Source organism: Canis aureus, chromosome 35, assembly GCF_053574225.1.
Source record: "Canis aureus isolate CA01 chromosome 35, VMU_Caureus_v.1.0, whole genome shotgun sequence".
Taxonomy (NCBI): Eukaryota; Metazoa; Chordata; class Mammalia; order Carnivora; family Canidae; genus Canis; species Canis aureus.
Window position 1 is genome coordinate 5386528 of NC_135645.1, and position 23548 is coordinate 5410075.

The following is a 23548-nucleotide window of genomic DNA, read 5'->3' on the forward strand; positions in this document are numbered from 1 at the left end:
AGGTGTGTAAGGACATGTGTCCCCCATTACAGTGTCACACAGAGTAGTTTCACTGCCCTAAAAATCCTCTGCGCTCCGCTCGTTCATCCTCCCACCCCACAAGCACTGATCTTTTACCACCGTCTCCACAGTTTGCCTTTTCCAGAATATCATACAGTCGACATCATACAGTGTGTGGCCTTTTCACACTGAAAAGAAGATTGGCTTCTTTCATTCGGTATTACGCATCGAAGTTTCCTCCCTGTCTTTTCATGGCTTGATAGCTCGCTTCTCTTTTGCACGGAGTAATAGTCTATTATTTGCATACACCACAGTTTATTTATCCATTCACCTGCTGAAAGGCCTCTTGGTGGCTTCCCAGTTTGGGCAATCGTGAATAAAGCTGCTACAATCATCCACGCACAGGTTTTTGTGTGGACATGTTCCCTGATTTCAGGGGTTTGGGCAGCAGGCTAATGTGATGGAGACCGTGCTTGAGGCAGATGAGGCCGGCAGCACTCTGTGGGCTGGACGGTGCGGGACAGGAATCATGAGGGGACGGAGGGGGTGATTCGGGAAGGGGTGACACGGCGGTCCAGGGAGGTGGCCGTGGCAAAGTCAGATCCAGAGTCCCCGCAGGAGAGGAGGAGGCAGCCGGGACCGCAGGGGCCGAGGCCTAGTGTCTGGAGAGACGGCTGGCCTGTCGGAGGGGAGAGTGGGGCAGGTGGGAGGAAGGAGGTGGCTTGCTGCACAAGGCAGGAGCTCCTCGAGGCTCCAGGTTGAACAGAAGGGGCTCCCTGGCTGGGAAGATGGGGCTGCCAGGGAGCAGGGACAGCGTGGGCTTTGGGAGCAGACCAGTCTCATTTTAATCCCAGCTCCTTCGCTTACTGTCTCTGTGACCTGGACATTTACCCCACCTGTTTCCTCATCTGCAAATGAAGTTTTCTCTCTCCCGGGGTTGCTCCGAAGGTTAAAAGAGCCCATGGGGAGAAAGCTCTCTCACCAAAGGCCCCCTGTGGTCTGTCCCCCACCACGCAGGAGCCAGGAAGCTGCATCCCGGGGGGAGCTGCCTGCAGAACCAGCTTGACTCATGATCTTTGTCTCTGTTTTCACAGGAACTACCTCTTCAGACTCAGCCTTGCCAATGTTTCCCTCCTTCAGGTACATTTGCCTCCCTTCCCTTCCATTCCATTCCCTGTGATTTCCCTGGTATTTGGGAGCCAGGCCTGGGGGTGCACAGGGAGCAAGATTCAGAATTCAGCCCTAACAGGCGAAAACAGGAGCCCTGTGCTCTTTTCACTGGCCCCGGACTCCGGCTGGCTTCCAGGTAACTGCTGGGAGGGTAGTTGGAAGCGGGGGTGCAGCCACATAAACATAGAGGCACACATGGGGCTCCTGCCTTGTGCAGAGGAGCTGCTGGCAGAGGAAAGAAGGAGCACCCGAGCTCCGGCGACCAGCTGGCCCCGTTTGCCTGGGGATGGGGCATCCCAGGGTACGGGACTCTAGGTACTAAATCTGGGATGGTGCTGGGCGAACCGGAATGGTTGGTTATTCTAAGTCCTACAGCAAGGTCTGAGTTTTGACCTCAAGAGAAACGGTATCCCTGGTTCCTTTCTTAGCTTGGCCGGAGTGATCCCATCCTAACTCAGCATTTCCACTGAGCTGTGATTGATTTATTATCTGCTGCCAAGAAGGACTCCCCAAGCATAATTCCCTAAGTGCTCTGGGAGGCATTTTAATGGGACTCCCTGATCCAGAACATTTATCCCAGATTGAGAAACAGATGCCAAACTGCCTCTGCAGAGGCTGAACATTCTAGAGAAAAGAAGTCCATCTTTTCCTCAATGAGGAGAAAGACTCAGTTCTTGTGTCTGGGAGGCTTGAGCATTTATTGCATCAGAGCTGAGGGTGGTGGGGGGGCTATAAGGCCAACAGAGTCTCTGACCTCTAGAGCTCCTGGTGTAGCCAAGACAAGATGATGAGTGCTGCACCTGACCTTATGACAGAACAGTTAAAGGAGATGGTCAGGGCTAGGCTGTATGGGATAGGGTTTCACTGCAAAGGGTATCTGGGGGAAGGGGACCCTTCCTTGGTGAGCTGTTTTGACATTCTGGTCTGACCATCAGGAAGGGAGAGGGCCCGAAGGAACTAGGGCAAATTGAGAAGAAAATGCCATTCATCCATTTATGGGTCCATCTATCCTTCGGGCCTTACCTTAACCAGCCAAGCTGCCCTCCATTCATCCACCTACCCACCCAGTAAACACGTGTTGAGGACCTACCGAAAGCCGGGTCTGGTCCCAGGCATGGTACTAGGCATTTGAGCTCCAAAGATGAATCAGGCTCAGTCCCCGGCCTCAGGAATAAGCAGATGAGATCACAAGTGATTCCCTGTTCTGGATGGGATTTCTGTGGCTTGGTCCCAGAGCCTGGACAATGGCAACATCCAGTGGCCTGCCAGCTTGGGCACAAGCAACTCATCCAGAACCTAGTTACCAGGTGACATCCATGGCAAATGAAGCCCAGCAGGTCAGAGCCTGGGGGAGGTCGGTGCATGCAGATGTGTTTCAAAGTAGGTAGGAGGAAGTGGGTCCCTGCAGGGGTCCTGCCCTGAGTTCAGGCAGTTGGTGTTTTGTTAGATTTCCAAGTTCTACAAACGAAGGTCTTCTAGGAGCAATAAAGAGGTCAGAGAGGAGAAGCGGATGCACAGAAATAAAAGCAACGCTGTGGGAAGCACGCAGGGAGGGGTGAATGCTAGTAGGTTCAGCGGTGGCCCAGAGGCGCGAGGAACCCACTGGGCTCAGCATGGTCTGCAAAGCCTTCCTGGAAAGCTGCCCTTGGGCTGGAGCTCGAAGGGTGGGGATTTGCCAGGTGGTTGAGCGGAGGACACAGAGGTGTGAGATACAAGGAGCACCGAGGGGTCCAGCGTGCAGGATTCTGGGGTGTGAGTAGGAAAGGGGTGGCAGATGAAGCCTGGGAAAAGAGAGGCCACACTGCAGAGCAGAGGAGTCCGTATTTTATTTCGAAGGCAATGGGACTCGCTAAAGGGTTTTAAGCAGAGAAGTGGCATTGACCAGTGTTGGTGTTTAGATCATCTGGCCTGGTGCAGAGAATGGGTTAGTGGAGGAGCCAGTTAGGAGGCAACTGCAATCGCCCAGGTGAGGGGTGGGGAAATTGAACTAAGGCAGTGGAGTGGGGATGGAGAGAGGAGGGTGGAAGAGCTTCAAGGGACAGAAGTGCATAGGGTCACAACATGAAAGGCAACCTAGGTTTCTGGCTTACAGAGCTAAGTGGCATAAGTCAGGTTGGGAATGGAGCCAGCCTGGTGCGCGGCAGTGGTTCACTCTTGGTTGCCCACTAGAGTCACCAGGAGAGATTTAAAAAACACTGACGCCTGGGTCCCACACTCAGAGATCCTGACTCGTTTGGTCGAGGTACAGCTGGGCACCGGGATTTTTCAATCCCAAGTGATTCATGTGCAGCCAGATTTAGGATCACTGCCTTAGGATACCAGCATCTTTTGTGTAGGTGCTGCCCGCTGGTTTGGCTTTGCCTGGTATCCTTGACAGCTGGCCTGCAGGGCCCAGGGCCCGCAGCTTATCAGATGTTAGGACTCTGGCTTACTGATGAGGCCCGGCACTGGGTTCATCTCTGTGTGTTGATGTGGCCACAGCATGGGAGGATGTCTCAATGCCAGCCCCATACTGGGGACAGAGGCTCAGCTTCAGCCTTCACTGCAGGGTGCTGCACATCAGCCACAAGTGCACCAGGAATTGGTTTTACCACCTCCTCAGGGTGTCTCTCTGGGGCCTGAACTCAGGAGTCCAGAGTGGATTCTCCATAATGGAACTAAGGAGAGGAGTAAATACTTTCCATGCCCACATCTCCACTGTAGTGGGTCCCGTCTAGCCACAGAGCGGAGACAAAGGAAGAGAAATTGGAGTGAGCTGTCTGGCATTCCCTGGAGAGGCTGGGGGTGAACCCTGGCCTCCAGTCCCCTACTCCGTCATCTGGCCTGGTGAAAAAGCCCTGACTTTTGACCACAGAAGCCTGACCTCAGCAGGTGCCCTGTCATTACCCTAACTAGGGCTTTGGGTCCCTGCTTGTAAGTTCCCAGTCATCAGCATCTGCTCGCACAAGTGGCTCTGGACAACCAAGTGCTAAAATTGATCTGCCCCCGCCCCCCCCACAGGAGGAGGTAGGGCCGAGGCTCCCCAACCCAGCCTCTTCTACTCCATACTGCCTGGGACTATGCATGGCTGTAACTCTCCTTTACAGCCAACCGATCCTCCCCTAACGTAGGATTTAACCAAACTTAAAACTCAAGGTTTTATTGATAGTTTAAATAATTAAAGGAAATCTAAATACAAACAGTTTATGCAAACCAGTAGCCATTAAAAGGACTTCTAAGTACCTAACTCCTATTAAACAGTTTATGTAAACTACTATTCCTTCAGGAAAATCGAAATGCTCCTTCCCAATTCTCCAAGAAGGAAAAGCAGCACAGAGGACAGTGAGTGTGTGTGTGTGTGTGTGTGTGTGTGTGTGTGTAGACTCGTGCTTGTGGACAGGGAGAGGAAATCAAATTAGTTTATTTGTGATGCTTATTTATCAGCGTACTTTAAACTGGTTTGGGGAAAGAAAAGGTGACAAGTGGCCAACAGTGTCCGGGGGCTGCTGTATGATGAGCTCACTTGGATTTGGCGATTTTCTGACCTTTGCCAGAGTGGTTCTAAGGGGCTGATGTGACTGGAGGCCTAATTGCAATGGATTTATGAACTTGGGCTGCCAGATGTCCCGGAAGTGCAGAAACTTGGACGGTTCCGCACACACGCATCAGGACGCATGTGAGGCTTTGTTGGGCCTCAGCAGACAGTGAAGCTGATTCTGAGCTCTCTTCTAGTTATCTCCACAGTCTCTAAGCTAGCCTGGCAGCTCTCGACTTACTTGAAATCTAAACTCTGCTGCATGGTGGCCTTGATGCTCAGGAGATGTTTTAATGTTGAGCCATTGTCACTGGCGTACAGGAGAAGTGCTGAGTCTGCCAGGAGATTCTCCAGGTCCTGGCCAACTTGCCTGTTCTCTCCCGTAGCAGAAAACCATGCAGTTACTCTGTTACAAGAGATTGCCATACTGGAACTTCTGGGACGGTCCTAGTTTAAAGTTTTATGCGTGGCAGTTCGATTGATCATACACATGTCTATCTCCACCACTAAAATGATGGTGAGGAATTTTTAAAGGTTCAGATCCACAATGACAGTGAGAACAAAAGAGATGTCAGTGGAGAAGAGATTAAACACATTTTAGGGGGATGGAAAGTGGATGGACAATCATAACTGATTTAGCAGAGCAGAATAATTTACAGAGGACAATATGGCAGAGAATTAAGCTGACCACCGCCCTGCTCCAAAGGTTCAGAAATTGGGTTGTTGGGTACTGTGGAATGTGAGGATGAAGTATAAAGTGAGGAGGGGGAAATAGTTGAAATTGTCTAAATTGAGTGGTTGGAATCCAGGGCTCGTATCCCCCGCCCCCCATAGCAATCCTTTCATCCATTTTACCCCTAGATTACCCCAACAAAGAGAGACTAAGAGCCTTTCTCTAAAGAGTTGACTGGTGAGTCTGCAAATTTGAGACTCCAAGAAAACTGAAGGACACTAATGGGGTATGAGACTAAAAGAGTATTTCTCTTCTCTCTCTCTTTGTGCAATTTATTTATTGAAGAAACCTGGTCATTTGTCCTATACAGTTTTCCACAGTCTGGATTTTGCTGATTGCAAAATGGTACAAAGTGGTAGATTTTAACATGTTCCTCTATTCTTTGTATCATCTGTAAATTGACAGCTAGATCTAAAGACTTTATTCCAGACTCACCTTGGTTGCACATTTCCTAACCCCAGACCTGGAATCAGCTGTTACTCGGTTCCTTTCAGTGGGAAGTGGCTAGTCTATTTATTTATTTATTTATTTATTTATTTATTTATTTATTTATTTTTAAAGATTTTATTTATTCATAGAGACAGAGAGAGAGGCAGAGACCCAGGCAGAGGCAGAAGCAGGCTCCATACAGGAAGCCTGATGTGGGACTCGATCCCGGGTCTCCAGGATCACACCCCAGGCTGCAGGCGGTGCTAAACTACACTGCGCCACTGGGGCTGCCCAATTTATTTTAAATAAAAGGAAATAGCCCCAAATCACCAGATATATCAGGAAAGCCTCTAAAGTGAAAGAAAAACAAGTGAAAACAAACAAGCAAATAGCATGAAAGCTATAAGAAAACAGGGACAATAAGAGAAATATAAGAAAACAATTTTAAAAACTATTTAGGAAAAACTAAGATATAAAACCGTATTGAAATATAAAAATATATTGTTTTATAAAACAAGTTTAAAATATGGAAATTAAAAATGTGATTGGGGAAATAAAAGCTGCACTGAAGAATTAAAAGATGAAGCTGAAGAAAAATCTCCCAGAAATTAGACCAACAAAAAATAAAAAATAAAAAATTAAGAACAAGGGAGAAAAAAACAAAATTAAAGGATCAAAACACAAGGGCCAACCAATGATTGGATTAAAGAGTTACAAAAAAAGAGAACAAAGGAAAAGATGAGGAAGAAACTCAAGATGAAATTACATAAGAATATCTCCCAATGCAGAGGATGGACTAGTCTTCACATTGAAAGGGCTAAATGGGTTTCCAAAAGGGAGATGCACTAAGGCACATCAGTGTGAAATTCAAGATATTGTTATGAAAGAGAAGATCCACAAAGCTTCTAGAGTCCAAAGAAAAAACTGTCATTAAAAAAGTTGGGGAATAAGAATTACAGCAAACTTTGGAGCGCCTGCATGCTTCAGTCAGTTAAGCATCTAACTCTTGATTTTGGCTCAGGTCATGATCTCAGGGTCGTGAGATCCAGCCCTGTGTCTGGCTCTGTGCTGAATGTAGAGCCTGCTTAAGATTCTCTCCCTCCCCCGCCCCTCTTCCTAAAAAATAAAAATAAAAATAATTACATCAGACTTATAGCAACACTGGAATCTAGGAGACAATGGAAGAATAAATGCCTTTAAAATTCCAAGTGAAGATTATTTCCAACCTAGAACTCTATCAACACTACCAATCAAGTATGAAAATAGAATGAATCAGAAATGCAAGAATTTTTAAAGATTGATCTGTCATGGGGCACCTGGCTGGCTCATTCAGAAGATCACGTGACTCTTGATCTCAGGGTAGTGAGTTTGAGCCCCATGTTGAGTGTAGAGATTACTTAAATGAATGAATAAATAAAAACTTGAAAAAATTGATCTACCATCTTCCTTTTCTTAGGAAGATACTGGAGATGTGTTTCACCAAAATTAGCAAGTAAATCAAAACATTGGGAAACATGGGATTCAGCAAAAAGGAAGGGAGAGAAGGTAAGTCCCAGGCCCAACAGCCAAGTTGGACGCTCCAGGAGCAACCAGTCCACACTGGGGCAGGAGGCTGGAGGCTGGGGTAGGGGGAAGAAGACAGGAAGAAATGGATGATCAGAACCATTTGTTTTTTTGTTTTTTGTTTTTTTTTTTGTTTTTTTTTTTTTATCAGAACCATTTGTATTTACAGTTAGCAAATGATATTGAGAGGGATTTGTAACCCCTGTTGGACATTTGGGGAAAAAATTAATGGCAAGTACATTGCAAAACAAGCAAATGAAGAAAATCAAGGCAATTATGCAGTCCAGGAAAAACAAAAAGTTGGTCAAGAAAGAAACCTCATCAAAATAGGCATTATTTCACAGAATCTCAGCCGCACATTTTCACATTTTAATGAGTCTGAAATCAGGCCACATCTTACAGTCACCGTCATCTAGACTGCCGTCCTGATTGAGTTGTCCTCGCCTATGCAGGCATGAACTTGGTCATTATTCTGATAACAGCAACCCGTTCACATTTCAGGCCACAGAACATTTTAGGATCAGATGAGGAGGCAATATGAGTCCTGATTTTTCAGAAAACCTTCTGTGGACACCTTCTGGTAAGACCAAGAAAGTACCAGCATCCAAACTTGCAGAATGGGATCCATAGCTTGGAAGAAAATTCTGGAGACCAGCATGGAATACTCTTTAAGAATTGCTACATCACTGAAGCACTGGGTGGTTAAAAAAATGATCCTCTAAAACAAGCAAACGAACAAAACAAATGAGCACTGACAACTGAAAAGGGACTCAGAAGAGGCAAACTCTGAATTCAAAGGAGGTTTAAGAATACTTAATTAAGCTTGTTTCCATTTTTCTTTTTTGTGCACACGAGATTGATAGATGATAAAAATTATGTGTCTAAACAAGAGCACTTTCAATAAGTTTATATTAAAAATGTAAGGAATAAAGGATTTGATAGGCAGCATATTTTCTTTCCTGGTGTTTTATATTACCATCAATGGCATTTTATATTCAGCGAATTCCAGTAGTAGTGAATAATTTCTATAACTTCATAATAATGTAAATACCAATGTTGATTTTAACTTAAAAATAATTATATCAACATTTTAAATTAATATTACATAATTATAATGGGAAGATGGGGAGAAGGGAAATGTCTGTGTGCTTTGGGGTGGGAGAGAATGGGATGGGTGATTGGGAAAAATCTTTACTTCCATAACAGGAAGTCAGAAGAGAAAGTCTGAGATTGATACATATTTTTGAGAAAAATTAAAAGAAATTATATTAAAACACACAGACATACAGAAACAGTTAAAAGGACCTAGTTGGGGGATCCCTGGGTGGCTCAGCAGTTTTGCGCCTGCCTTTGGCCCAAGGTGCCATCCTGGAGTCCCGGGATCGAGTCCCGCGTCGGGCTCCCAGCATGGAGCCTGCTTCTCCCTCCTCCTGTGTCTCTGCCTCTCTCTCTCTCTCTTTATGTCTACATAAATAAATAAATAAATCTTAAAAAAAAAAAAAAGGACCTAGTTGTCCTTAGGAAACAGTATTGGAGTGGAGGAGGAGTGGGTTGCCTTTTTTTTTTTTTATAATTTTTTTCATATCATTTGACTTTTTCAACTCTGTACATCATTACTTGGGTATAAATAATTTTCAAAATAAAATAAAAAATTTAAAAATGACTCCAACAAGCCTGTTCTGTGCTGTCATCATTATAAATATACATATCCTTTTCAGGCCATATGTTCTAACTTTGGGTTTGAAAAATCTATTCACTGTGAGAAGCTGCAGGATGTAACAGAGAGAGCTCAGCTCTGGTGTCAACTGTCTGGGTTTGCATCTTGGGGTTGTTGCTGACTAGCTTTGTGACCTTGGGCAAATTGCCTGACTTCTCTGAGCTTCATTTTCCTCCCCTGTAAAATGAGCAGAAATCTACATATTTTACAGTGCCTGTCTGGGTGTTCGGCTCAGTGTGACTTTAACTGCTTAGGATTGTGAACGGCTGTCCCACCTACCTACCCAGTGGAATTCCCACCCGCTGATGAGCAAGGGCCCTCTGCCCACCAACCCCTCATCCCCCACCGCCACCCACTGTCCGGAGCTTTGGGCCAGGACATCTGCAGCGTCCGTGGACCATTGCTCTTTTCAGGCTCCAGGGGCCTTGACGTTGCTTCTCTCTATCCCTCTTCCCTCTCACATCAGCCTCAGCCAGGGAGCTGATGGGGTCCCGAGGAGGACAGTGGCTCCACTGTCCAGATAAATCCCATGGCTCTGCAGCTAGATGCCAGGGGTCGTTTGCCCTCCAGGATCTGGGAGCAGAAGATACTGTCTTAGCTCCAGGCCTGGCTTGGATGAGCGCAGCTTGCTCCTAGGTCTGATGGGAGCCTGAGCAACTTGTCCCTCCGCTCCTGAATCCAGGCTTTGCAAGAGTCAGCCCTCCCTCTGCCCCGTGAAGTAGTGAAGTAACCGTCTTGGAGCTTTGCTGCTCCTTCTCTCAGCACCTCCTCCCACACCCTGGCCCTGGAGCCCTGCAGACAGGGACTTCAAGGCTCGAAGGAGCTCTACAAGAAATTAAAAGCAGGTTGGTTTTTTGTTTTGTTTTGTTTTGTTTTTCTCCTTCTTTGAATAGAAGACCTGCTTGCTCACTTCTCCCTCTCCCAGGACAGGTAGGGAGGTTCATGTTTATACATGTGACCCAGAAATATATAATGAGCTACACATCAGGGCTGCTGACATTGTCTGGACCTGGAGGGTGGCGCTCCTCCCTGCAGCTGCTCCTCAGAGGCTGGGAGGGATGTCAGAGGGTAGAGACAGAATAGGGGAAGGGGGGATCCTTGCTGGGAAACAGCCCTCTCCTGATGCCATGGGCACTTGGGAACAGGAGTCCCTGAGTGAAGGCTGCACCCCCAAGCACCCCACGAGAGCGTGAGTAATGCTCCGAGGGAAGCAGACAGCACAGAGTTGGGGAGAGGGGTAGCAATTAAGAAATGGGAAGCCCAAGGTACTGAGACAGTGGGATAAAGAGAAAAAACACACAGAGACTTTGACTCAAGAATATGGGCTCCAATACCATCTCACCACATAGCAGCAGCAGGTCTCACAGAATCTGAGTTCCTTCGCCTGTTAAGAAAAAAAGAAAAAAACCCTTTGCAGGCTAACAGTGGGAAAATTAAGTAGATCTGTCGCTAGGGTTTGCAAAGGTAGCTTTTCCTCTCTGCCTGCCTCTCATTCACTTGAGGGACATCTGGCACACACTGGAGGCACATTTTCCACCTCTCACTCTGGGTCTGGGGTGGTCCTCGAGGTCTTCCTCGGCCCCTTCCAGCTCCCTGGCTGACCTGGGGAAGGAAAGAGGAGGAGGTCCTAGGACAGAGCTGCATGGGCGTCACTCAGCATGAGGATGTTGTTACTCGAGGCTTCCCTGCCCCAAGCAGGTGGCAGGGAGTTGGATTGAGGGGACCTCCTCCTTAAGGTCTCTGAGTGAGGAGACCTGGCTGGCCTCTGAGTCCACGTGGACGTAGTGAAGGGAGCCCTTACCGTGCTGGCTGGCACTGACCCTTTCCCAGCTTCTGGTCCACTCCCCACTCTGACTGCTGCCCGCCACGGCGGGGAGTGGCGCAGCCGTGTCATGTCTGTGTGCTCCTCCCACAGGCCACAGAGTGGGCCTCCAACGAGGACACGCGCCGCTCCTGCCAAAGCAAAGGGAAGACTGAGGTAGGTGGCTCCAGTGGTGCAAGGGCCTGGCTTAGAGCTGGCAGGAGGCCTGTGGTTGTGGGGACGGGGGGCACCGTGTGGGCTGAGGCCACCTGCGTGAGAGGCCCAGCCTGGAGGAGCGGGGCGCTCTGGATGCAGGTAAGGCCTCTGCGCTGAGCATCTGAGCCACGGTGCGGCCAGCTGGCCTGGGGCGAGGGTGTATGAGAGCAGGGGAGGCCCACAGATGCAACCCAAACTTCAGAGCAGGGCACATCTGGGGCAGAGGGCAGCGTTTTCAAATGTTTGCAGCACAGTGGTGCGAAGGAAAGCCCCCCACACCCGGTGCCCCACACCTGGTGCCCCACACCTGGTGCACTTGTTCCTCTATTACTTCTCTGTCACTGTTGCTTTAGGAGGAGTGTCAGAACTACGTGCGGGTCCTGATTGTCACTGGCCGGAAAGTGTTCCTGTGTGGGACCAATGCCTTTTCCCCCGTGTGCTCCAGCAGACAGGTGGGGCCCCCTCAGGGTAAGGCCGCCCAAGGAGGGCACGAGATTCCCTCCTCCAGGCTCCACACAGCCTTGGAGCGGGGCTGCCAGATGTAGCAGAAACGACTCAAAGAGAATGTCTGGTTACATTTCAGATAAACAACAAATTATATTTTAGCATCTCTCCCGCAAGATTTGGGACATACACTAAATAATTATTCCTCATTCATCAGCATTCGAATTTACCTGGGCCTGCTGTGTTTTAGCATCAAGGTCACCTTGGAGGGTCCTGACTGGGAGGGGGGCAGGGAACAGAGGGAGATGGAGCTCCTGGTACAACCTCCTCCCTCCGGGGTGGCAGCTCCCTCAGAGGGACTCTGGGGGCTGGGAGTGGGGAGGTGAGGAGGAGGTTGGAGACAGGGAGAGGCCTAGAGAGACCAGGGACCCAGGCGGAAGCAAACTCTGGGGTTGGGGGTGGGAAAGGACAGCCCCTGGGTCTCAGGGAAAAGTGCCCCTGTCTCCCCATCGTCCCCAGGTGGGGAACCTCAGCCGGACCATAGAGAAGATCAATGGTGTGGCCCGCTGCCCCTACGACCCACGCCACAACTCCACAGCTGTCATCTCCTCTCAGGGGGAGCTCTATGCGGCCACCGTCATTGACTTCTCAGGTCGGGACCCCGCCATCTACCGCAGCCTGGGCAGCGGGCCACCACTTCGCACCGCCCAGTACAACTCCAAGTGGCTCAACGGTAAGGGGGTGCAGCCCGGGGGGCTGGGGGTTCTCCTGCCAGCCCACCCTGACCCCTGTCCATCCTCCTTCCCGCCCACCCTCTGAAAGCGATCACGCTGGCTTTGTCCAGAGGCCCCGAGTCGGGCAGATGTTTGCCCAAGGACCGTGGCATGTCGGAGGTGGACTCCGGATGAAATCACAGGTGTAACCAGAACAGGTGGAGAGGAGGCTATAGGGCAGAGGAGGAGTTGGGAATTAAGTAGGAGAAAGGGCTACGGAAAGAAGAGATTGGGAGAGGGTGGTAGGGGTTTCCTTTCCCTTGGAGTTGGAGCCGGCTGCGCGGCCTGAGCAAGCACTTGACCTCTCTCTGCCGTCATGTTCTCTTCCGGAATATGAAGATAGTCACGGTACTTCCGTCCTAGGTGGCTAAGAGGATCTTCCGGGCACTTGCCATAAGGCCTGGTAGGCCGTGAGCGCTCAGTAGCGCTCATTAACTATGAAGTTAGAGCCTTCAGGCCACCAAACTGTCCAGGGGTGTCAGGATCCCCATGTGGGAAGACAGGTAGCCACGTCCTCCAGGCTCAGGCCCGACCCCCGTTCCTCTTCTGCCCCCCGCCCCCAGAGCCAAACTTTGTGGCAGCCTATGATATCGGGCTCTTCGCCTACTTCTTCCTGCGGGAGAACGCGGTGGAGCACGACTGCGGGCGCACGGTGTACTCTCGCGTGGCCCGAGTGTGCAAGAACGACGTGGGAGGCCGCTTCCTGCTGGAGGACACGTGGACCACGTTCATGAAGGCCCGGCTCAACTGCTCCCGCCCGGGCGAGGTCCCCTTCTACTACAACGAGCTGCAGAGTGCCTTCCACCTGCCGGAGCAGGACCTCATCTACGGGGTCTTCACCACCAACGTGTGAGTCCCTGGCCTCCCCCCGCCCCTCCCCACCTGGCGGGCTGCAGGGGTGCGCGGCTCCCTCTCCGGGCCTTTCTCCCCTTCTGTGGGATGGGGAGTGCGGGCCTTGCCCCCACCCCCAGGGCAGCCGCTCTCCAGCCCGTCTTAGGGGGTAAGGTGCTCCCAACCACTCCCTACTTGCTGCGCCTTGCTGCCTGCGCAGTGGGGAGCACTTATTCCCTATTGCGGCCAAGGGCAAGCCCAGGCCAAAGTGGGGAGCACTTATTCCCGATTGCTGCGAAGGGCAAGCCCAGGCCAAATCTGAAGAAATAAATGGAGCCAGCTTATGGCTCCGTGGAGGAGGAAATTGCTGGCGGTGAAAGGAAAACAGCCTGCCCTGGACAAGGGGACGGCAGCCCCCAGGTGCGGGAGCAGCTACCTTCTGGTGCCTTCCAACAACAGGACTCCCTGAACCTGCTAAAGCCAAGCGGGAGAGTCTCCTGGCAGTCCTGACGGCGCGGGGAACGCAGGCTGGGAATCAGGGCCCCGTGCCCCCGGGTGTGAGGAAGGGTAGCCTTCCTGGGGATCGTCCTGGGGATCGGGATCGCCAGGCCCTCCTCCCACCACCTCCTGTGCAAGCCTGGCCCAGCCAGGTGATGCTCACGCACAGAATGCCGAGTGGGCAGCGGAGACCGAGGAACACGTCTGTTGTACAGGATGCCGCGTGGGGTTCTCTGTAAGGACCTCAGAAGCATATGGGCCTGGAGCGCTGTGGGCTCACCTGAGCCCCAGGTAGCAGGGCTTGGAGGAGGGCCAGGCTGGCTATAGAAAGCATCGTCTGAGGGGATGGACAGGGATGGGAGTAAAACTGGTAAACAGGAGCGGAGAGGCCATCCGAGGCAGGGGACACCACGCATCACAGCCCACGCAGGCCATGAGCTGACAGCCAGGACTCAGTGGCCGGCCCGGCAGTCAGCACCAGAAAGTGGGCAGCCGGGAGCAAGGGGCAGGGGCTGCTGGAGAGGCATCGGGGGGAAATGATGACATTGCTTTGGATGGTCAATAGTTTATGTATCGTGTGCCTTCCCCATGCCAGGTGCTTGCCGTGATGGGGTAGGGAGGGAAGCAGGGGTGCCAGTGAGCAAAAGTAGACCTGGCTCTGCCCTTCTAGAAATGGTGGTTATCAAACACCTGAGTTTAACTGTGATAAATGCTACAGAGGGAAAGGATAGTGTGCAGGGAAGCCTTTACCAGTATGGAGGGGTGGTGATCAGGGAAGGCTTCCTGTAGGAAGTGGCATCTACAGGATGAGTGGGAATTAACTAGGAGAGAGGAGCATTCCAGCCCAAGAGAATAACACACACAGAGCTTTGGAGTAGGAAGACAGAAATGTTTGAGGAGACCAGTGTGGCAGGAGCCTGGAGGGTAAGGAAGAGGAGAAACAGGAAGAATTTTGTCCTTCCAGACTGTTTAAGGGTTTTGATCTTTATTCTAAGAGAAAGGGGAATTATTGAAGGGCTTGGAGCCAGCCAGAGACCAGCTGGGATGCGCAATTTGAAATGTTCCCCGTGGCTGCTGTGTGGAGAATGGATTCAGGAGACTGGACGGGCTGCGGGAAGGGCAGCCACGAGATCAGCACAGCATCCAGCCGGAGATGATGGGGCGAGGCCAGGCAGAAAGGGCAGGGAGGGTGATGGACACATTTGGGAGAGGGACTAAATGCCGAGAACAAAACCGGAGACGCTGGGCGGAGTGGTCTGTTCCCATCAGACTCATAAAACACCTGATCCTGGGACTGAAAGGGTCTTAAGAGGTCATCGGGTGTTGTGGGCTGCAGCATGAATCAGTGGTTGGATAACCAGCTTGAAACAACATAAAATAAAATGAAGAAAGCAGAATAGAATGGAATAAAAATAGCCGAGTACAATGCATTTAGCAAGGGTATTGTTTCATGAGATTTCTTCATAGAGGTGTGTGCTCAGTGTGGGAGTTCTCCGGAGCTGTAACGTGGAGTGTATTTCTTACAGTGGGCTATGGGCTAAACGTTGGGAAAACACTCACTTTATGTGACCGTCCCCCTGGAGAAGGGAAAGGGACGAGGCAGTAGCACAGAGTGACCCCCCAGGGCTTCTCATCACTGGCCTTTCCCAGCGTTTCCGGAGTGTGAGGACCGCACCTCCTCCTTCTGAGACACCGCATGGTGTGCGAACCCCGGGGCTCTCGCTACCTCCTCGGTGGGCCTTGGAGCTGGGCCCAGCCATGTCCTGCCGGCTGGTGGGATCGCAGGGCACCCGGGCCCGCAGGGGGGGCCGCATCCCACCACCTCTTGCCTTTCAGAAACAGCATCGCCGCTTCTGCTGTCTGCGCCTTCAACCTCAGTGCCATCTCCCAGGCTTTCAATGGCCCATTTCGCTACCAGGAGAACCCCAGGGCCGCCTGGCTCCCCATCGCTAACCCCATCCCCAACTTCCAGGTACAGCTCCTCCTCCCCATTCCCTCTCTTCACAGACCAGCTTTTCTTAGAGGACCAGCCCCCAGCTGATTCCCAGCTGCTTGGCACACCCAAGCGGGCCGCACCCATAGGTGGAGACTCCCATAGTTCCCTAAGACGGTGGAGTGAGAAGGGGCTGGGGGGACACAGCGACGGAGCATGCTCCGAGCCATCTCTAAATGGGACTTCGCACCTCCAGGGAGACGCAATGTAGGGAGCTGAGAGCGCTCACAGCTGTTTGGCCAGAATTGTGAGATTTTAGCTGGAGTTTGCTTTCAGTCTACCCAGCCTGGGTGCTGATTCCTGGAGGGTCAGAGTGCCAGGAGTGGTCAGGGCCCAGCCATGGGTAATCTGAGCATCCCTCGTGCTGTGATGGAGAAGAGGAAAGGGCCATGGGGCAAAGGAAGCTAAGGATGGTTAACTTTCGAATCCACCCAACTTCCTGCCCGCAGGGCAGTACAGAGTTTAGGAAGATCTCAGGCTTTGCGGGGAGATAATCCTGACCCAGATCTAGCCCTCCCTCTGTGTGACCTTGACCTGGGTCAAGTCACCCAACCTCCCAGAGTCTTTTTACCCATGTCGGGTACTAGAGATAATACTCTCAACCTCTAAGAGAAGCGCAAGGCTTAAATATGCACCCGACACAGCGCCTGGAATGTAGTAAGTGCTCAATAAATGGTAGTTGCCCTCCAGCTTTGGTTTAGGAGGCGTAAGAACTTTGAGCTGGTAGGGACGCAGGAGAGGGAAGGCAGGTTGTGGCCCGGCATGGGGGAGGAGCACCTACGGGGACAGTGTGAAATCCCTGGACACTTGTTAAACACACTCAGATGATTCATTTGTAGATAACCCAGCCCCTTTTCCATCTTCACATCCCTGGCAGGGACCTCCTCCCCATCTCCCAGCCTCATGGTCCCTTAGTTCTCAAGGAAGAGGCATCTCTCCCTGGAGGGGGTTGCAGGGAACCCAAAGAGGGGGTGTTGGGGGTGAGGAGCCGGGATTGGAGAATCAGAACCTGCCGGTGGCCCCCCAGGTTATGAGGCAGGAGAGGGATAGGAGGCTGGCAGCCCAGGGGCTGGGCACGTGTGACACCCCCCTCACCCCCCACCCCGCGGCAGTGCGGCACCCTGCCAGAGGTGGGCCCCAACGAGAACCTGACAGAGCGCAGCCTGCAGGACGCGCAGCGCCTGTTCCTGATGAGCGAGGCCGTGCAGCCGGTGACCCCTGAGCCCTGTGTCACCCAGGACAGCGTGCGCTTCTCACACCTCGTGGTGGACCTTGTGCAGGCCAAGGACACGCTCTACCACGTGCTCTACATCGGCACAGGTGAGCCCTGGCCGCCCAGCCGGGCTCGGGAGGTGGGGGGTGGATGTGGAGGGGGGATGCAGGCTGGGCCTTCGAGGCCACTTTCCTCCGCCCCTGCAGAGTCGGGCACCATCCTGAAGGCCCTGTCCACGACGAGCCGCAGCCTCCGCGGCTGCTACCTGGAGGAGCTGCACGTTCTGCCCCCTGGGCGCCGCGAGCCCCTGCGCAGCCTGCGCATCCTGCACAGTGCCCGCGCGCTCTTCGTGGGGCTGAGCGACGGCGTGCTGCGGGTGCCGCTGGAGAGGTGCGCGGCCTACCGCAGCCAGGGGTGAGCCGGGGCGGGGAGCCGGGGCGGGGGCGGGCGGGGAGGTCCCCAAGGTAGAGCCCCTTGGAGGTGGCTCTCAGAGGCAGAGCTCGGGAGCCACCTGGCGTGGCATCCTGCATCCTGGCCCAGTCTCCAGTTTGCCTTTGGACCAGTCACTTTGAACTTCGGGTTCCTCCTCATAAACTATCTGCAGGGTTTTCATAAAGGTTAATTGGGATAGTCTGCATGAACCATTCCTCATTGCCTGGGGGAGTGTGGGCTTTAACAGATGAGGGGGGCTGCTGTTAACCCTTTTCTCAACCTCAAAGCTAGGGCCTGTCAGCCTTCTCAATCTTTCTTGATTTTTTTTTAAGATTTTATTTATTTTTTCATGAGAGACACACAGAGGGAGAGAGGCAGAGACCCAGGCAGAGGGAGAAGCAGGCTCCATGCAGGGAGCCCAACGTGGACTCAACCCCAGGCCTCCAGGAACAGGCCCTGGGCTGAAGGCAGCGCTAAACCATTGAGCCACCTGGGCTGCCCTACCTTTCTTGATTTATTCTTGGTCACCCCTTTTTAAAAAATATTTTATTTATTCATTCATGAGAGACACAGTGAGAGAGAGAGAGAGGCAGAGACACAGGCAGAGGGAGAAGCAGGCTCCATGCAGGGAGCCCGATGTGGACTCAACCCCAGGCCTCCAGGAACAGACCCTGGGCTGAAGGCGGCGCTAAACGGCTGAGCCACCCGGGCTGCCCATTTTCGGTCCCTTTAATTCAGAGAAAGGTCTTCATCTTTGAAACCACAGCACTTCCTACCCAGATGTGCAGGGAGATAGGAGACATGCTGTGAATCAGCACCAGATTTTTGCTTTCCTTCCTTCCTGACTTAGAAGAGGCAGAGAGGCCTGGTGTGTGTGTTTGGGGGGGTGGGGGTGGGTGGAGGTGAGGCACCATGTGGAGCTGTTGGTTGTATTTGCTTCCCAACTGCTTCTGAGACCTTAGCTTCAAGTGGCTTCATGAATTTGGCAATACTGGCACTGGCATTTCAGGGGGAAAACAAAAGCCAAATGGAAACGTATCTCAGAATCCTACCATGTGAAGCTCCCCCGAGCTGTGCCCCCTCATTTTTGAGATAATCAAAAGCTGCCTAAGTTGGCATCGCCACAGCCACGTGGGCTTCTGTGGCCTTTGCAACACAGAAGCCTCCTGGCTGTGCCCATCTGTCCTCGAGATTTGTGAAACAAATGGTACCCCTGCTGCTGAGGGTCGCTCTCCAGCCCCTGTGGCGTGTGCTGGGAGCTGCGCAGAGGTCCCGAGGGCAGGGGAGGAGGCTGGATGCTCTGGGTGCGGCAGCCAGGGAGGAAGAAAGGGAGAGCAGTGGCCAGACACTCAGGCTCCCCTCAGCCCCATCATGGGGTTCCACCCGCAAAACACCAAACAGTTAGTAAGGCCTACCATGCTCAGAGCACTTTGTAGGACTGTTGATGTGAGAGAAAGGAGACAAGATGAAACGGGCCTAGCACACTCACATTTCCCTCAGCGCTGTGGATGTCTGGCTGGAGAGACCAACCGTGGCCTGTGGTGGACGTGTGAGGGGGGTATAGCAGGCAGGCAGGGCTCCCATGACAGAATTGGACACACTTGGGCTTCTCCCTCCGCTCCATCATCTACTAGCTATATGGTCCTTTACCTTTGAAGATCTCTCCTCGGGGGAAAATAAGAGGAAATTGTGATGGAAAAAAATGATGGTTAATTTCGGCAGTTATTGTAAGGATTGGGAATCATACTCATGAAGCGCCTGCCCTGCAAGTCCTAGGCGGTCGCTAGGGTGGAGAGAAGAGGGGAATAGCTTCTGCATGTAGAGGCCTTGCAGCCTCCTGGGCTCCCTGGAGTCTCTGCACCTGTGACATTGAGTATCGGCAGCACCGCTTGGCATGAATCACAGGCTGTCCGCTGACGGCCTTTCCCCCATATCTTGTATTCTTCTTTAACTCTTGTGTTGGTGTGAAACTTTTCAGTGTGTCTTGTTCTTTAGGAGGTTATAAATCCTTGAAGGCAAACCCACTTGAGCAAAACCAAGTACTTTCTATGCTTCAGCAGGGGGTCACACCCAGCCCAAGGCACAGAGTGGCCTTGCACACATGACTGATCCTTGAGCTGATTGATTGTTTGGCCTGAGAGGACACTGGTGCAGGAGAAGAGTGGAGAGTGGGACCGAAGCCAGCTGGGCATGCCAAGGGAGGGTTTGATCTGAATCTGCGGCTGTGGGCCCCAAAGTGATCTTTGAGCAGAGGAGTGGAGTGACAGGCAGCGTGAATAGGTGTTTGACAAAGGTCAATCAGACAGTGGTGAGCAGCGTTGTCGAGGGGCAGACGGCTGGCCCAGGTGAGCTAGTGTGGCTCCAGGCCAGATAGGAAGTCTGCAGTGGCCCCAGAGGGGGAAGATGCCGGGGCATTTCCCCGCTCACACGATGCTGCAGAGAAGGGACAGGGAGGTTGCCTAGCGTGGCCAGGTGGGACAGCAAGGTAGAAAGAGGTCAGTTTGGAGTCTGATACTTTCGTCTATTTGGATTCCTGAATTGCTATGCAACAGATTCAGACCCTGCTATAAGGCTCCAGGTGGATCTGAAAATGGAAGGTCTCATCATTGCAAAGTTAATACAATGACCAGAGTGAGGCCGTGTAGCACCCATCTGTGGTCTCCAGAGTCTAGAAGCCAACTGTCACACCGTATCAGAATCTGTGCTGTTGTGGGCTGGGTTGTCACAGGGTTTTACTGTGTCCTAGGAGACATTTCATGCATTTCCCCCCATTCCTTCCAAAGCTGGCAGGAGGACGAGGGTGGACTAGCAGAGACCTTTTCAGCGCCTCCCGCCACCCCACCCGACCCTGCCCAGAATCCAGGGGGCTGTCTCCAGCCCCCTCCTTTTGCTTAGGCAAATGTCAGCCCCGTGGGGGCATAACCAAGACTCTGGCCTGGCCAGAGAGAGAGACCAGGGCTCACGAGAGGTGGGGCAGAGGGAATGAGCTGCTGACTGGCTCTACAAAGCCAGTGTTTTATGCATGAACCTCCCCCTTCCTCCTCCTGGCATGGGGGTGTCTACACCAGCTCCCTCAGGAGGGTGGCTCCGAGAATCTCCACCCAACCTCCGTCCCTGAAAAGAAATCTGGGTCTTCCTCCGCTGCCACCTTAAGGAATGGCCCCTTGCGCCCACGCCCCACCTTGGACAGCTCCCCTTGCGCGACTCTCGCTCCGACGCTGGAATCCTCCCGCTTTCACCTTCACCATCCATCTCTGTCCTGCCTCCCAGCCCAAGGAAGGACCTGTTCCCTTTTGTAATGGCTGCTTGAGACACTGCAATAAAAAAGACATGGTGATATATTATTGGCCTAATGGCTGCTCTTATGAAAGGAACCCTCAGCAGCTCCCCATTCTTACAGTCAGACACACTTTAATGCTCTCCTTGGAGCTTTCATTTTCTTAAGAACATTCCCTACTCCGTAAGCTTTGGAGCGGTCTTTGGCCCAAAACAGCGAATGTGGACGAGAAGAGAGCTCAAGCATTGGCTCCAGGGGAGTCGTGCAAGCCCCTTCGGGCAGAGTGGAGAGTGGGACCGAAGCCGGGCAGCCAGGGCCAGAGGAGGGCAGGGCAGGGGGAGAATCTAGTCTCTTTCTCATCTGGAAGAACTGGGAGCAAGCTGAGAGGATGAAGGAGACGGAGTGGGGGCGCCGGGGCCAGCATCCACCCTGTGTTTTTCTTTTCTTCCTTCCTTTCTTCTTCTGTCATGGGTTGGGAAGACAAGGGACTTCATCTCTTGGCTTGAGAACCCTGACTGTGGCCGTAGAACAGCAATGCTCAATCATGCTCTTCTTTAGGATCACCTACAGAGTGTTCAAAAGATTCTAGTAACTGGGCCTATTTTGGTCCAGAAGACCCAGATAAAGGGGTTTTTTGTTGTTGTTGTTTGTGTGTTTGCTGAAGCTTCTCAAAACATCACGAGGAGATTCTAATTTGTAGCCAAAACTGGGAACCATTTTTCTGGAACTGGTTAGACCCTAGATGAAAGGAGTAGCATGAGACAAATTACATTCCTCCAGAATCTTCTGCTCGTATCTTGTATAAAACTGTTTCACATTTTCTGCTCTTAACCGTTTTCTCTACTGGCAGGCTTGTTTTTGATGAATAGAATTTTATTTACTATTATCATTAATCGCTAGTCATGGCTCTCTTTCATTTAATTCATGTTGCTTATAAAGTGCCGTATCAGCCGCTTCGGGAGTTTGCTACTCAGGAGTGGGCTTCGTTGACTTGTGATTGGCTGCATTTGCTAGCAGCAAATTTGGTCCAAATGTCAGCTGGAGAGCAGAATCTCAAAAGCACATGTTGCTGGGACTACTTTGCATATGTACTGTATCTAGTCCCCTGGTGTCTAGTTTGATGCATTCTGCTGGTGAAGCACCCCCACATCAAACCATTGATCCCAAATGAAAAAAATATGAACACACTAACATTGTACAGCTTACACAAACTGCCCTTGAGTGGATAAAATGGAAACAGATACTTGAGTAACAGATGAGCATCTGGATTCCCGGGTGGGCCAGTGGGTGCTTACTGGGGTCCAGCAGGGCCCTCACCCATTGAAGCCCCAGCCATCACGTCCCCTACATGAGGTCATGGGCTGCCTGAGCAAGGGGCAGCATTGTCTGCTTCAGCCTCCTCTGGCAACACGGGGAAGCCCCACCCTCTTCTTTGTAAGCTCTCTCATATCACCCCATTTGTCTTGGGAACCTGACATGGTCCATTGAACTCACTGAAAATAAAGAACTCACCTGACAGGAGACTCTCCCTGAGGCTTTGAGAGGAAAGATTCTATCCTGGAAACACCAAAAGGAGCAAACTCTTGACTCTCCCGTGTATTCCTTTAACCCTTGGCATCCTTGGCCCCTTTGGCCAATCGAAAATCCCTCTGCAGAGTCACGTCATGGTGTGGATTCCCTCCCCCTCCTTGCAGTCCAGCACCTTCTTTCCCTGAAGCCTTTTCCTCATCCTAACCTCTGATCTCTTACACATTCCCAGTGCTCTCTCTAGACCCTCTCTTGCAGGCCCACTGCTGTGGAGCATCCAGGCTTGGTAAGAGGGGTGGAAGTTGGGAAAAGGAGGCAGAAGGGATACAGGGTATCCCCTGGGGTTGGCAGTGGGGTCCCCTGGGCAGAGGGAACTTCCTTCAGGCTCCAGCATCTGATACTCTGCTTAGCAATGAACAGCAAATCCTGATTCCATAATTTCCATACTCTTTTTCTGCTCCTTGAAGTCTTATTAGTAGAGATATAACTGTTTTTAAAAGTATGTATGTATGTATGTATGTATTTATTTATTTATTTTTAGTGATCTCCAAACCAATGTGTGGGGCTCAAACTCGTGACCCTGAGATCAAGCATCACACACTCTTCTGACTCCACAAGCCAGGCACCCCCAGAATTAATTTGTTGTTGTTGTTGTTGTTGTTGTTGTTAAAAACTGTAAAGGATATAATGAATGAGTCTGAAGGAAAAAGGGAAGAAAGGAGCCCTACAATATGAGAAGTGGAGGCATTTGGGGCATTCATTGGTATATGAACCATACCTTTTCTGGGTCATTACAGATAGACCAGTCCTGAGGGCCCGGGAAGGGGGACCTGGGACACATGACCCCTCTCTTGGCAGGCTGAGCTCATCCTCATGATGCTAACCCACTAGACTCTGGTTCCTGCCACTTAGCAGCATAAGCATGTGGATGCCCCAGGGGACCCTACCCTATGCTAGGTGTCCCCTGCCCCTGTGCCTGTGTTTTGAGGCATGGGCCTATGTTCACTCAGTGGGTGAAGTCCGACGCAGCCTCCATCTGGGAGGCAGGAGTGTGGTGGAAGTATTGTGGTCAGGAAGTCTGGGTTCAAGCCCCAGCTCTGCCATCTGTAAGTTGTGTGATCTGTGGGAAACTCCTCTTCCTTCTCTGTAATTGTTTCTTCCTTCCTACAACAAAAAGATTGTATTGTGGATCCCAGTTACTCAACTTGGCTCCCATTAGAATCATGTAGGAGCTTTTAAAACCTCCCCATCCCGAGAGTTTTATATGGGAGGGGGAAGGTATCAGTACTTTTCAAAAGCTTCTTAAGGGACGCCTGAGTGGCTCAGCGGTTAAAGCGTCTGCCTTTGGCTCGGGACGTGATCCCCGGGTCCTGGGTTCAAGTCCTGCATCGGGCTCCCTGCATGGAGCCTGCTTCTC

The 23548-nt window shown here is 51.6% G+C and overlaps 1 protein-coding gene across 8 annotated transcripts in view; it reads left to right on the forward strand.

Annotated features, from left to right (window-relative positions):
* SEMA5B (semaphorin 5B) overlaps positions 1-23548 on the forward strand; it is a 118557-nt gene that overhangs the window by 87118 nt on the left and 7891 nt on the right. For 6 of the 8 annotated variants that reach the window (XM_077884609.1, XM_077884614.1, XM_077884608.1 and 3 more), the window contains 8 exons: positions 1095-1140; positions 11042-11104; positions 11497-11595; positions 12107-12320; positions 12924-13209; positions 15526-15661; positions 16795-17002; positions 17102-17309. In XM_077884609.1, the coding sequence (XP_077740735.1) occupies positions 1095-1140; positions 11042-11104; positions 11497-11595; positions 12107-12320; positions 12924-13209; positions 15526-15661; positions 16795-17002; positions 17102-17309 (1260 nt within the window). The remainder of the gene's footprint in view (positions 1-1094; positions 1141-11041; positions 11105-11496; positions 11596-12106; positions 12321-12923; positions 13210-15525; positions 15662-16794; positions 17003-17101; positions 17310-23548) is intronic. The other 2 variants (XM_077884613.1, XM_077884612.1) reach the window with 2 other exon arrangements.